This window comes from Fusarium redolens (genome assembly GCF_020744475.1).
Source record: "Fusarium redolens strain MPI-CAGE-AT-0023 chromosome Unknown BKA55scaffold_7, whole genome shotgun sequence".
In the NCBI taxonomy this organism is placed as follows: domain Eukaryota; kingdom Fungi; phylum Ascomycota; class Sordariomycetes; order Hypocreales; family Nectriaceae; genus Fusarium; species Fusarium redolens.
This window is the reverse complement of record NW_025763670.1, coordinates 700587-712626: the sequence shown is the minus strand read 5'-3', so window position 1 is coordinate 712626 and position 12040 is coordinate 700587. Positions and strand designations below refer to the sequence as shown.

General features: G+C 46.7%; 5 protein-coding genes across 5 annotated transcripts; 2 read left to right on the top strand and 3 right to left on the bottom strand.

Annotated features, from left to right (window-relative positions):
* Positions 1–436: 436 nt before the first annotated feature.
* BKA55DRAFT_566126 (uncharacterized protein) lies at positions 437–1907 on the bottom strand. The gene has a single exon (XM_046192592.1). It carries the CDS (start codon positions 1634–1636, stop codon positions 638–640), a length of 999 nt encoding a protein of 332 aa, XP_046049960.1. The 5' UTR covers positions 1637–1907; the 3' UTR covers positions 437–637.
* Positions 1908–2160: 253 nt separating this feature from the next.
* BKA55DRAFT_663143 (uncharacterized protein) lies at positions 2161–4126 on the bottom strand. Its single transcript, XM_046197654.1, has 3 exons — positions 4096–4126; positions 3770–4044; positions 2161–3722 (listed from the first exon to the last, which is right to left on the bottom strand). The coding sequence occupies exons 2-3, from the start codon at positions 4018–4020 to the stop codon at positions 2270–2272; spliced, it is 1704 nt and encodes a 567-aa protein (XP_046049959.1). The 5' UTR covers positions 4021–4044; positions 4096–4126; the 3' UTR covers positions 2161–2269.
* A 552-nt stretch (positions 4127–4678) lies between these two features.
* Positions 4679–6148, top strand: BKA55DRAFT_510024 (uncharacterized protein; the record flags this gene model as incomplete). Its single annotated transcript, XM_046187562.1, has 8 exons — positions 4679–4829; positions 4888–4913; positions 4967–5003; positions 5060–5130; positions 5181–5203; positions 5259–5418; positions 5477–5580; positions 5635–6148. The coding sequence occupies 8 exons, from the start codon at positions 4679–4681 to the stop codon at positions 6146–6148; spliced, it is 1086 nt and encodes a 361-aa protein (XP_046049958.1).
* A 1169-nt stretch (positions 6149–7317) lies between these two features.
* BKA55DRAFT_689211 (uncharacterized protein) lies at positions 7318–7874 on the bottom strand (the record flags this gene model as incomplete). The annotated part of the gene is made up of 2 exons (XM_046199324.1): positions 7318–7616; positions 7865–7874. The coding sequence occupies 2 exons, from the start codon at positions 7872–7874 to the stop codon at positions 7318–7320; spliced, it is 309 nt and encodes a 102-aa protein (XP_046049957.1).
* A 2422-nt stretch (positions 7875–10296) lies between these two features.
* Positions 10297–11821, top strand: BKA55DRAFT_538574 (major facilitator superfamily domain-containing protein; the record flags this gene model as incomplete). Its single annotated transcript, XM_046190046.1, has 4 exons — positions 10297–10510; positions 10564–11481; positions 11531–11578; positions 11631–11821. 4 exons carry the CDS (start codon positions 10297–10299, stop codon positions 11819–11821), a joined length of 1371 nt encoding a protein of 456 aa, XP_046049956.1.
* Positions 11822–12040: the final 219 nt, after the last annotated feature.

Genomic DNA, 12040 nt, shown 5'->3' with positions numbered 1-12040 from the left:
TTTAACCTCTTGATAATGGAAATTCTTTTATTTTCATTTACATATCTGGGTTTACGCCACTTCTACTCTCCTTCGCTTGCTTTGTTCTGAATACTAAGTTGATAGAGGCCACCGCAACCAGCTGAGCATCAGGCTTTTGTGAAACTTTGGGATAGCAGTGACTTTAATTTGACCCGAGTTGCACAACCAATGCTTGGAATAGATAGAAAATAACATTCTCTTATAAAGTGGCGTTAATACCCGAAATACCACCATATCGGGTTCCTGATACATGGGATGATGAGGACCACATCTTTAGTTCACCGTTAAGCCTTATAATATATGAGTGAGAGAGACAAAAGTGAGCCTCCTTCCGCTTTAAGCCTCAATGTAAGTATCAGACTCGTAGAATACAAGGGCTAAAATACACCATGTTTCTTTACACCATTCCTCAATACTTCCTTATTCTAGTCAACAGTGAGCAAGTCACCATGGTCGATATCTAGCGTTTGCAATCGTTATAATTGAAGACTGACAGACTAAGAAAACCTAACAAAACGCAAATACTCCATTATTCCATAATTATTGTATACCCAAAAACCCGAACCTCGGACCGTTAGAAGCAATCACCTGTAGTACACATGAAAAAGGTCCCGCATCAGGGGCCACATTGACTGAGATACCAAGCGACAAACTTGACAACACCCTCTTGGACCTGTGTCTTGGGCTTGTATCCAAGCATAGCCCCCGCCTTGGAGATGTCAGCATAAGTAATGGGCATATCGCCGGCTTGCTCTCCCTTTCTATCAATGCGCGCCTTGCGTCCCAGAGTATCCTCAAGAGCACCAATGAGATCTCTCAACTGAATTGTCTGCGACTCTCCAAGGTTGAAGATCTCGTAGCCAGATCCATCATACTTAAGGGCAGCGAAGATGCCATCGATGATATCATCGACATAAGTATAATCTCGACGCGAGGAGCCATCTCCAAAGAGAGGAATGGGCTTGCCTTGGTGGATGAGCCTCGTGAACTTGTGAATTGCAAGGTCTGGGCGCTGACGGGGGCCATAGACGGTGAAGAAACGGAGGCAGATGCAGCGAATGTCATAGAGATGAGAGTATGTGTGGCAAAGCAGTTCACCAGCCGATTTGGATGCTGCGTAGGGCGAGATAGGTTGCGTGCTCTTGTAGTTCTCGGAGAAAGGAGCTTTAGCACCAAGACCGTATACACTCGAAGATGATCCGAAAAGGAACTGCTTGACACCAAACTCTCTAGCACACTGAAGCAGGTTCAGAGTGCCATTGACATTGGTATCGAAGTATTTGTTGGGCTGGCTCAAAGAAGGAAGAACACCGGCGCGGGCTGCCAGATGAACAATAGCGGAAAAGCCATTATCAGCGAAAATAGTCTGAAGGGCCTCGAGATCTTCAATGTCGGCTTCGTAAACCTTAAGATTCGGGTTGAGAAGATGGGGTGCAAGGTTGGCGCGCTTGATCTCGGGGGAGTAAAACTCGTCAAAGTTGTCAACAACGACGACTCTCCAACCGCCCTCAGCAAGAAGAGCTTCAACAAGATGGGAGCCGATAAAGCCGGCCCCACCAGTGACGAGAATAGCTCGCCTGGGCTTAGAGGTGCGTATCCTTGTGATAATCGTCATGCTTGCTCGTGGAGAGGGTAGTAGTTGAAGAGGGTCTGGAAAATGGAGAAAGTTGGCGGTTCGGATTTGTAGCGGGGATTACATATTTAGTCGAAAAGGGAGATAATCCCCTTTAAGGGATGCTTCAAACATTTTGACCCTTTGAAAGTGTTGGCGTAGAAAAAGGGAGATTTGCAATGCGCCACAACACTGAGTGTCTCCCGAATTCCTCACTACTGCAAGCCACATTGAATAAAAAGGTCGAGATTAATCTCTTTGATTGACATTTCAGAGTCGAGGCGCATGATGTGTCGAGTTTATCATCAGCATACAAGACAGCCAAGAAAATCAGGGAGATAATCGCGCCCAAGGATATGGTAGCGTTTTCAGATAGCACTAACGCCACTGTCTTGAACGGGTCTTTAGATCCGGTGATAGTGCTTGGTGGGGGAGGAATGCTAGTGGCGGATATGGATGCCAAGGGAGGACTGTAAGGCTGTACTTGTAAAACGCGTCGTGTAATCTTAGTGCTCAAATGGCATGCTGTCTTGGAATTATGTATTAAGAAGTAAAGTACTATTATAATTATGCTCTTGTCTTATCAGGACTGCCTTTTGTTCCGAGTGTAAGCAGCCCAATTACACAAGTATTTACTTAATACTTCGGCCTACACATTCGGCCGTTATCACTAACAGTCCACTGCTCACTGCCAACTGCATTCCTAGCATAGAAGAATCCCTGCTTATCCCATTTCGCCTTGACAGACAACAATTTGTTGTAATTGGCTCCAAAGAACTCCGACTGGAAGTTGGGCTGACGGAAGTCGGCTTCGTTCATGTACGCTCCACTTCCAGGCGTCACAGCTTCAATCTCGGGCATGATTGTATCTGTCATGAGGTTTTGGAGGTCTAACATCTCCGACCAAGGGGCAGTGAAATTCCATGGTGTAGTGAGGGTGGCGTGCACGAGGGCCTTGTTCCAGGCTGGAAGAAGAGATTGCTTCTGGGTGTTGCTGAAGGGTGCGACGTTGGTGCCGACACCGATCCATGTGACACCTTGCTCGACGATGCTGATGGCAGCTTGGGTGAGATCATCATTGTTGTTTACGATAGTGTCGCGGGGAATCAAGCGGCCACCGTACTGGGCAATTCCAACTTGGATGTTGCCAATAGGGAGAGGGCCAAAGTAGGTATCGTAGTGGTTGTAATACGATGTTGACTGGCTGTACTTGACTGTGTAGTTCACACCCAGAGTATCAAGTGAGCTGACGAACGGCGCAAGAAGGGTCTGAACCTCGTCTTGAGACTTGCCAAAAGCTGTCAAGGGAGCAATCTGGAAGAAGGTGTTGGTGAAGTAGTAGACAACCATAGAACCAGCATCGACCATACCAGGGAGCTTGGAGTGGAAAGTCTCAATCGCCTTGTAGAAGGTAGCCTGATCGTTGTTGGTGTTGAAGAAGGCAAGGGTTGCAGCGCCAACCTTGGCATCAGGGAAGGCCTTGACAGTCATAGACAGCACAACGCCCCAGTTACCGCCACCACCACCATTCAGAGCCCAGAAGAGATCAGAGTTCTTGGTGGGAGAAGCAGTGACAACACCAGAGTCTGCTGTAACGACTTCAAACTCAAGAGTGTTCTGAGCAGAGAGGCCAAAACTTGTGCTGAGCGCCGAGTGACCACCACCTTGGGTATAGCCACCTGCAACTCCAACAGTAGGACATTCACCTCCAACGACAACATAGCCAGCATCGTTTCCAGCCTTGAGGATATCAAAGCCTTGGACACCAGCACCAAGGGTAACAGCCTTGCCTTTATACCCATTGGCATTGTAGTCCTTGAACTGGATGTCCTTGAGACGGTGGGTCCAGACGGAGAGAGCACCGGCACCGGTGGATCTTCCATTATAGTCGTGTCCGGTGTTGCGAATCACGAAGCGGATGTTGTTGTTTCGGGCAAAGTTGATTGTGTTGACAACATCAGCCTTGGTCTGGGCCTCGACGGCATAGCGAACATAGTTTCCTAGTTCGCAGGTGCGCGATTGAGGCTGGAAGGGATCACAGCTCTGGTTAGCGAACCAAGGAGCCATGACAGACGAGGAGGAGTCCATACTAAGTCTTGTTAGTACAAGGCTACACTGCATCGGCTTCAGACTTACTGGATTCCGGGATGTTGCCATTGGTCCTGAAGGGCCTTGCATTGCACAGCATCGTATGTAGGGTCGTGACATGGAGAGCCCAAAGGAACAGTCTTGATCAAACGACCATTCACCGTCGTGTTGAGACTCTTCCATTGGTTATCCGAAGGCCAGCAAGCATCACCAGGAAAGCATTTACAGCTAGATGAAGTAGCATACGCCCGGGCAGTGGAGAATGCCACAGCGGCTGTAACGAAGCTTGTCACTTTCATGGTTGATGTCCTGCAGATGAAACACTACCTGCGTGAGCAAAAACGCAAACCAGTTAGACAAAGGGTGTGACTCACAGAAAATGCTACAGTGTCGCAGATCTTGCAGAGAAAAGGGTGATTGTTGTCTCTTTGACTTTTTGGGTTATATAAGTACTATTAGAGTTTCGTTGTGCATCGTAAGCATCGGTGTGTATGTCTGTAGTGAGCTAGTCCCACCGGTGATAGTGCGCTTTGAAAGCGGAGACAGGCACGGAAGTGGCTCACGGGCCGGGCTGGTCTAGGATGTTTAGGTTCACCGGCACAACGGTCTACCTGACAGTTTCCCATGTCAGAAGCTTATCTCGGTCGAGCCGGTAATGCGATGCCAAGGCGCTGGGGGGTTCAACAGCCGGGACACTTGATCCATTATGAATGGTCCATGAACGTTCTGTCAGTTACCCCTGCATGAATGCTGTATTTCGCATCGTCTCGAAGAGAAGCGACCTGCCAAATTGAGTTTTGTGGCTGTCGGAGTGCATTAGATCAGACCATGGTCTGGGAACAGAGCTCATTTCGAAGAATCTAGTTTCTTTTTCTGGTTTGTTCTGGAGAGAGTAATGTATAAGTCGGCTGTACTCTGCCGGATTGTGTTTTCCACACTGTTATCGCATATTTTCCAATGTCAGGCTGGACGTACAACGCCCCGAGCGGCTCGCCAACCGATGGCCCTCAAATCACGTCTATTGCTGTTGTCTTTACAGCAGTTGCGCTCCTTACGGTTCTCTTGAGAGTCTATGTTAGAGGGTTTATGCTCAAGTCGGTAGGAGCTGGTAAGAAAAGCCTATCAATTCCCTGTTGTTCATCGGCACTGACGTGTCCTGTTTGTAGATGACTGGATCATCGTCGCGACATGGGTAAGAAGTGATCTGCATTCGATCCCCAGATGACATACTGATCAGCAACACAGATCGCAAGCTGCGGATTTGCTATTGTGACAGTGATACGTGAGTGAACTTTCGCTAAGATCCAGTGTTGCCGATCACAAGTTGACACATTCCAGAAACGAAATGGGGACTCGGATTGAAGAAAATTGACGATTTGCCCCAAGAGAACTACTACAACTTCATGCTGGTAAGTCCCTGGTCTCTCAATTGTCTGTCAAAAGCTAACAACGTCTGCAGCTACAATTCATGGGCGCGCCATTGTAAGATCGACTCCTCTCTTGCGATACCGAACGAATACTTACCGACAACGAAAAGTTACATATCTAGCATTCTCGGGTTCAAGCTCAGCCTTTTGATCTCGTACTTGAGGTTCATGGCGTCAGGCATTTGGTACAAAGTCACAGTCGGCGTTGCTGTTGCCTGCACACTGTTCCATCTTTCGTTCTTGATTGCGCAGATCAACCTCTGTACACCTGTACGTGGCCCTCCAAACGAGTGTAATGCTTGACTTTGCTAACTCGACCTACTCGTAGGTTCGTAAACAATGGGATTTGAGCATTACCCATGGCTCTTGTCTCAAAGGTGTACCTATGTATACAACTATGGCCTCGATAACCATCGTCTTTGACGTCGTCGTGTGAGTATTTACGATATTGGCAATCAGAACCTATCTAACCACGAGAAAATACAGCATGATGCTCCCCTTCCCGACTCTACTCAAGCTACAAATGCCGAACCGCAAGAAAGTCGTCCTTCTCGGTCTTTTTGCCATGGGAATATTCATCTCCATCATCCAAATCGTCCGCATTCAGACCATCAAATCCCTCTCCAACCTTCTCGACTCAGCCAGCCTCATCAAATGGTCAATGATCGAGAACAATCTCGGAATAATAGTCGCCTGCGTTCCGACACTCGCCCCTCTGGTGCGCTACTTCAGCGAGCAGTCCCGCGTCGGGAGTCGCAGCCGCAGCAAGTCCCAGAACAATTCCGGTTACGCGCTGCAATCTACGTATCGCAAGAACCTTTCCCGAAGAAACGGACTACAGCCTTTGGGCAGTGGGGTTGATGAGCAGATTGGTGATAGTGCAGAAGATATTTTGGCCAAGGAGGATGGAATCATGCGCAAGACGGAAATTGTCATTAGTTCAGCTCAGGGACCGTTGGATAGGGGAGAGATCACTCCGGGGCACATTCATGGGAGGTAAGGTAAGCATTACAATTCATTAGTTAGTTTTAGTGTTAGATACCAATGCATAAGTGACAAATGCTTGCTGTAAAAGGTCTCCAACTATTTTCTCAAAAGCGGCGTGGTAGAGACCATCGTGTTGATTGGGTCGCATCTGAATTCGTCATATCATGTTAACGCAGTTCATTATAGTGTTCGAAAAAGCAAAGGGTTCAGCGAACTGTTCCAGCAATGCAAGTGCAGGGTTCCCTGCAGCATAGTGGCCCAGACGACAGTTTTTGGGTATTCGCCCGTGCACTCCCAGGGTCTTGCGGGTAACTCGGCTCGGATCTGTTCCATTTGACGGAACTTCCCATATGCCGAGGTGGTATTTAACTCCATACATACTCGGCGATATACCGTGACCTCTGCCGATGGTGATAATATATGCTTATATTACTAAGTTTTAGCTCAACGACAAACTTTCTGCTACGAGAGCCTCTACGCGAACTAATATCCGCCTACACTAAGGTCAATAGCGTCCGGTGCTATTTACTTCCAATTCCTAGTTGATAGGGCAAGACGAGATCAATTGCCGATTTAAAAGTGCAGAATATTAATACCCTCAATATGAGTCTGCTCTGTTGTAAATTGCTAATGCTACGGTGCGTCGAAAGTGCCGAAGGATATACGGTTGTCCGGCCTGCGTCTTTCGGTATTTGAGTCAGCCAAAATCCACAGAAGTCTTGATCGCATTGTGAGCAGAGGCGCAAGAATGCAGTCAGTTTATCAAGAAAGCGAGGTGATAGTAATTAGAACAAGTGATACATACACTAAAGATGCAAAAACCAAGCTGCTGGCGTATTGGTTCATCGAGTAGTGTTTAGGTTAGAACTGGGAGCAAAAGAATAACACATTATGTGGAGGGGTTACTGTCATTTACCTTATGGGGATTTCGATTTGCTCATCTCATTTACAACGCATCAAGACGCCTCAATGCACTGATGGTCAAATCGATAAGCCCTTTAGCTTTGAAGAATTCTTCGTTAATCCTGATGAATAGGAGAGTTGTTCTGGAACATATAGCTAAATACTGGTGAAACCCGCCGAAATTAACTGTTGACTCAGACTTGCATAGGTTCCATTCTCGCACTCATGCCCTCCATTCATACTTTGCCCCATTATATAACTATCCCTCTCGTAACTAATCTAGCAGCCACTGCCGCATGACCAGTGATGATCATAGCAGCTTCCAAACTTGGCCGTCTTCCTGCATGAGACACCACTAGTTCCAACGGCAGAGCACGAGTTGCCGCCGGACTGTAGAGCAGCAAGGAAGGTATCACGAGCCTGCTTGGCCGAGATACTGGAGCAAACCTGGGTGCACGAGTAGCTGCAGGTGGTGCCGGCGTCGTTGGAGGCAGAGCAAGTTCTCTTGCATGCCTCAACTCCTGCGATGGCGGAGAGGGCGTAAACAACGTAAAGTGGGTTGAACATCTTGATAAGCTCTAGGTTTCGGTATGTTAGCAAGATTGTAGAAGTATGGAAACAATATGGTGTCATTTACTGGAGTGTGGGAAGAGAGAGTGTTGAGAGAGATCGTTTGCCAATTGTTTGAAGTTGAAGTTCTTGTCTGGAGTTCTAGGTATGCGAGAGGAGATCGGGCTTCTTATACTTCGAACTCATACCTAACAACGCAGGTGATATCTGATGATAGGAACCTTTTTACTTGATTTTGGTCCAAAACCATACCTACGCCTCTTCATTTCTGCATCTTCCAGCGCTTAATGCACATCAATCACCAAGGTGGGCTGATCTTGACAACGAAAACTCAGTAGGAGTATTCACATCGGTCTACCTAAATAGTCGAAGGTAGTATTCATCTCGTGACACCAGTTCCAGATCAAACAAATATCCCGAGCTCTATCCAATGATGATGATGATCCTGATCTGCTTTGCATACAATTCCACTAGTCTCATGCAAGTCGTATTTCATGTTACATTGAATTTTCAGCTGAAAATGTCCCGCACATAAATTGTCTCCACAGTCAATTCGACTTGCCTATTCCATGGATCCGGAGGGTTTCAGACCGGAAGATCACCAGCGGGTGCGCAGGTTCATTCCCCGGAGAGTGCTGTGCCGTCCAGTAGTTGCATAACTTGCCACTGAAATCCGCTGTGTTTACCCAAATTTTGCTAGCATTTACGTGCCTATTTTCGTATTTGGCAACTCGTCTCGGAATATCGCCTTCTTATGCAGTCTATTGGCTGACGTTGCTCCCGACTTCCTTGGAGGGGTAGCTTGCGAGTAGTCTATTGTGGTTAGAGTTATTCGGCGGGTACTAGATGCAAAGACCTTTTGATATGCCCTCCGCTTATAGAAACCTTTTGTTTGTCGAAACGACGCATCACACGAGGTTACCCAGGCGTGAATGCCACCCAGTTCTCGAGTGTATCTATTTCCTTCTGCATGCAAGGGCTCCTACTAGCACGAGCTTGCACACTGGAATAAAATCTGGTCCTAGTCCTAGCATTAGTGACTGCCTGTAGGATAATGGCAACTCTTGCTCTTGAGGTATTGCTTTAGCAAAGAGATGTCCTAGAACTTCCACCTTACCTAGCTATGACCTCCATAATGCCACAATAATGATCTAGACCTCACCCCAAGCCCGTCATCGTTTATATCCTTCACAGAGTGATACTCATTTTATTCTAGAGAGCTAGTACTGAGTCATATCTCGTGTAATCGACAGTTTGTCCCAATAGATCTCCGAAGCTGTTCGGGATAAATTGACTAGTTTTGCAACGCTAACCTTGCAATGCTGGACTTAACCCCGATTGAGACGCATGCAATGGCTTTTGATTAAACTTGAGAAGTCAAGCAACCTTGATCATATACAAGCTTTTCAATTGGAGACATATCTTATCGGGTCTTCTATGGGGCTTGCTGCCACTACGTTTACCTCTCTTGACTGCCCCTCAGGGGGTAAAAAGACTTCTGACTGTGAATCGAGGTGCGAAAAAAGACTGATCTAAAGGTTAACTTAATCTATACTAGATTTACCCAAGTTTATATTAAATTTACTTAGGACTTTTTGTTATTCAGGATTGAAGTTAGAGGTTTTCTTGCCTCCCCCAGCTGCCTGAAAAGACTGAAGAAGAGATGGACCTTCGTGTCTCAGTTTTATATTACGTGCAAGGCTCCTATATCGGATGCACAACCACGTGAGCAAGCGTACACCTCTCCACTGTAGAATTATCTCGAAATTAAGTAGTGCTTACAGTATATGCTTCACAGTGCAAGATTATATTCAAATATCAGTTATCAGCGAGTTTGAAGCCTAAAACATTACAAACATTGCTAGAATTGTAAGAAATAAACACTGTGTGTGGCGATACCAAGGGACATGACGAGTCAGCCTCAACATGATATGATGATGCGGGATCCCAAGGTTCCAGCGTAGCCGGGAAAGATCACGATATAAACACTAATAAATAAGCTAATAAAATCTAAAATAAACAATAAATACGACATCTGGGCATTTCCAAGGCACCCGGACTCACACCGATTCAAAGTCAGATCGTCGGCATTCAGCAGTGGCAATACCGAGAAGCGGCGTACACGTTACTGTCTGTACCTGACGGCGGTGGATCTCCGTTATTCCCGTGCACAACCACGATACTCACCGAACCTCATGGTCCAAGTACGTAGCGACGTACACAAGTTCATGAGAAAAGTCTGGCCGAGACGTGGATATTATGACTATTGTGTTACTACCTCTCCCGGTGTCGCAATCACTCATGACCTTCAGTCTTTTAGTCAAGAGGTCCACTTAGTGGAGTTGCAACACAAGATGCCTGACCCAACACGGCGGGTCTGGCCGAGTCGATCGAACGAGCTTGGGCCATTATTAGATTTCTTTAAATCTTTTCCTTGGACCCAGGCACGAGTCTTGAGATCGGCATCGGAGAATGGCGTTGATTGGAATAAGCGAGAGATACGTTCTTTTTTTTATGTTGAGGCTCATGATGAGAAGATATATCGTGAGTGGAGATTGTTGGCGGTGGACGTCAGGTACTTTTACCATATAAATAGAGTATAAGTCGGTGACTGTATTCTCAGGATAAGACATCTGTATTTGACAGCAAGAGTTTAATTACACATTGGATTATAACAACAACATCAGCATGGAGCGATCAAGGTCGACCTCCCCTACTCTATATCGCGAAGACGCGGCAACTCCAGACATCGAAAGTGCACCGACTTCAGCACCTCCAAGCCAGATAGATCATTCTGGTGGCTCAGACAGCGAAAAAGAACCAGAAAAAAGAGACATTGAGTCAGACATCGGCGCCTGGCTCTGTGTCTTAGGATCATTATTGTTCCTGGTTTCTTCCTATGGTAAGTATTATTACTTCAACATCATCAGGACATTTACTAATGAAGTCTTTTAGGATTTATGAACTCCCTCGGAACAATCCAGTCCCATCTAACACTCAACGAATTGAGCGGCTACAGTGTTAGCCAGGTTGGATGGATATCAGGAACTTATCTCTTTCTCTCACTCATCTTCAACTTCCAGATCGGCTCTATACTAGATCGCTATGGCCCTCAGATTCTCGGCCCGATCGCTGCAGCATTCTCCACCGTCACATTCCTGCTTTTAGCTGAATGTACGCAATATTGGCATTTTATCCTCTGTCTCGGCCTTTTTGGCAGTATCGGGAGCGGTATCGGTGCTGTCACGGCTATCGGAGTCATCGGTAAACTCTTCACACGCCGTCGTGGTCTTGCCATGGGTATCGCTGTCATGGGTACATCCCTTGGTGGTATTATTTATCCCATGATGCTCCGTGCTACATTTGGCAAACTTGGTTGGGCGTGGTCGATGAGGCTTGTTGCGCTCGTCATCGCGTGCATCACGTCACTTGGCGTGTTATGCTATCTCCCATTCCGTCGTCTCACAGAAGGACAGTTAACGATTCAAAAACCTCAGAGCTTCAGTTTAGACTTGTCTGCTTTCAAGTCTTTGAGCTTTGTCGTCACTGCCCTTGGTATCTGCATGGTTGAGTTCGTCAACTATGGAATCAGTGGCCTGTTACCGACTATCGCAAGAGGGGCCGGATTTTCCACCGAGGATGGATACACTCTGCTATCGATCTTGGGTGCCTGTTCGTGCTTGGGTCGTTTCTCGATTGGATTCGTGGGAGACAAGGTTGGACCGTTCAATGCTATGATCACCACCATGTTGGTCATTCTGGTGTTCATCTCCTCCATCTTTATCCCGTTCAGCACGACCTCTGCTCCACTCATGTATACCTTTACGGCGCTTTGGGGATACTGTTCTGGATCTTTCTACGTGCTGTCACCACGTAAGTTTCTTCCGTTTGATACAATTTGGCCAATGCTAACATCCTGCAGTATGTACTGGAAAGACTTGTGAGCCACAAGATTATGCTCGATACTTTGGTAAGTTTTTTACTTCGACCCTGGTGACATTCAGCTACTAACTCAAAAGTAGGGTCTACAAATATGTGTGTAGCTGTCGCACTGCTCCTTGCAAATCCACTAAGTGGAATTTTGCTCGAAAAGCTGGGCGCTCAGCTCCTGGGTTGCTTCTATCTCGCCATTATCGTCCTCGCTGCCATCTTCTTTATCACAGGACGATCGCTGTTACTTGGACAATGGTTCGTCCTCCGCAAAAGGTTATAAAAGGGACCTACGACTCGCGGCCATGTTTTTCTCTTTGGCTGCATAATTACTGGCAAGAATGCCATGAAAAGTTAGAATCTCAGAAAAATGGCGTTATTTGGACAATTCCGAGAGATTATATTGAGAAGGTAATGAAAAGTGGAATTACATGTTCTTCAAAGATCTCCATTGTTTTCCTGTTCCGGAACCGCGAGCGAGTAATACGATAATGACGGAGAA

Bases quoted from the DNA above. Each gene is read 5' to 3' on its own strand.
- BKA55DRAFT_566126 (XM_046192592.1), bottom strand. From the start codon at position 1,636: ATGACGATTATCACAAGGATACGCACCTCTAAGCCCAGGCGAGCTATT.
- BKA55DRAFT_663143 (XM_046197654.1), bottom strand. From the start codon at position 4,020: ATGAAAGTGACAAGCTTCGTTACAGCCGCTGTGGCATTCTCCACTGCC. The intron at 3,723-3,769 runs GTAAGTCTGAAG...AACAAGACTTAG, and splicing joins TGGCAACATCCCGGAATCCA to TATGGACTCCTCCTCGTCTG.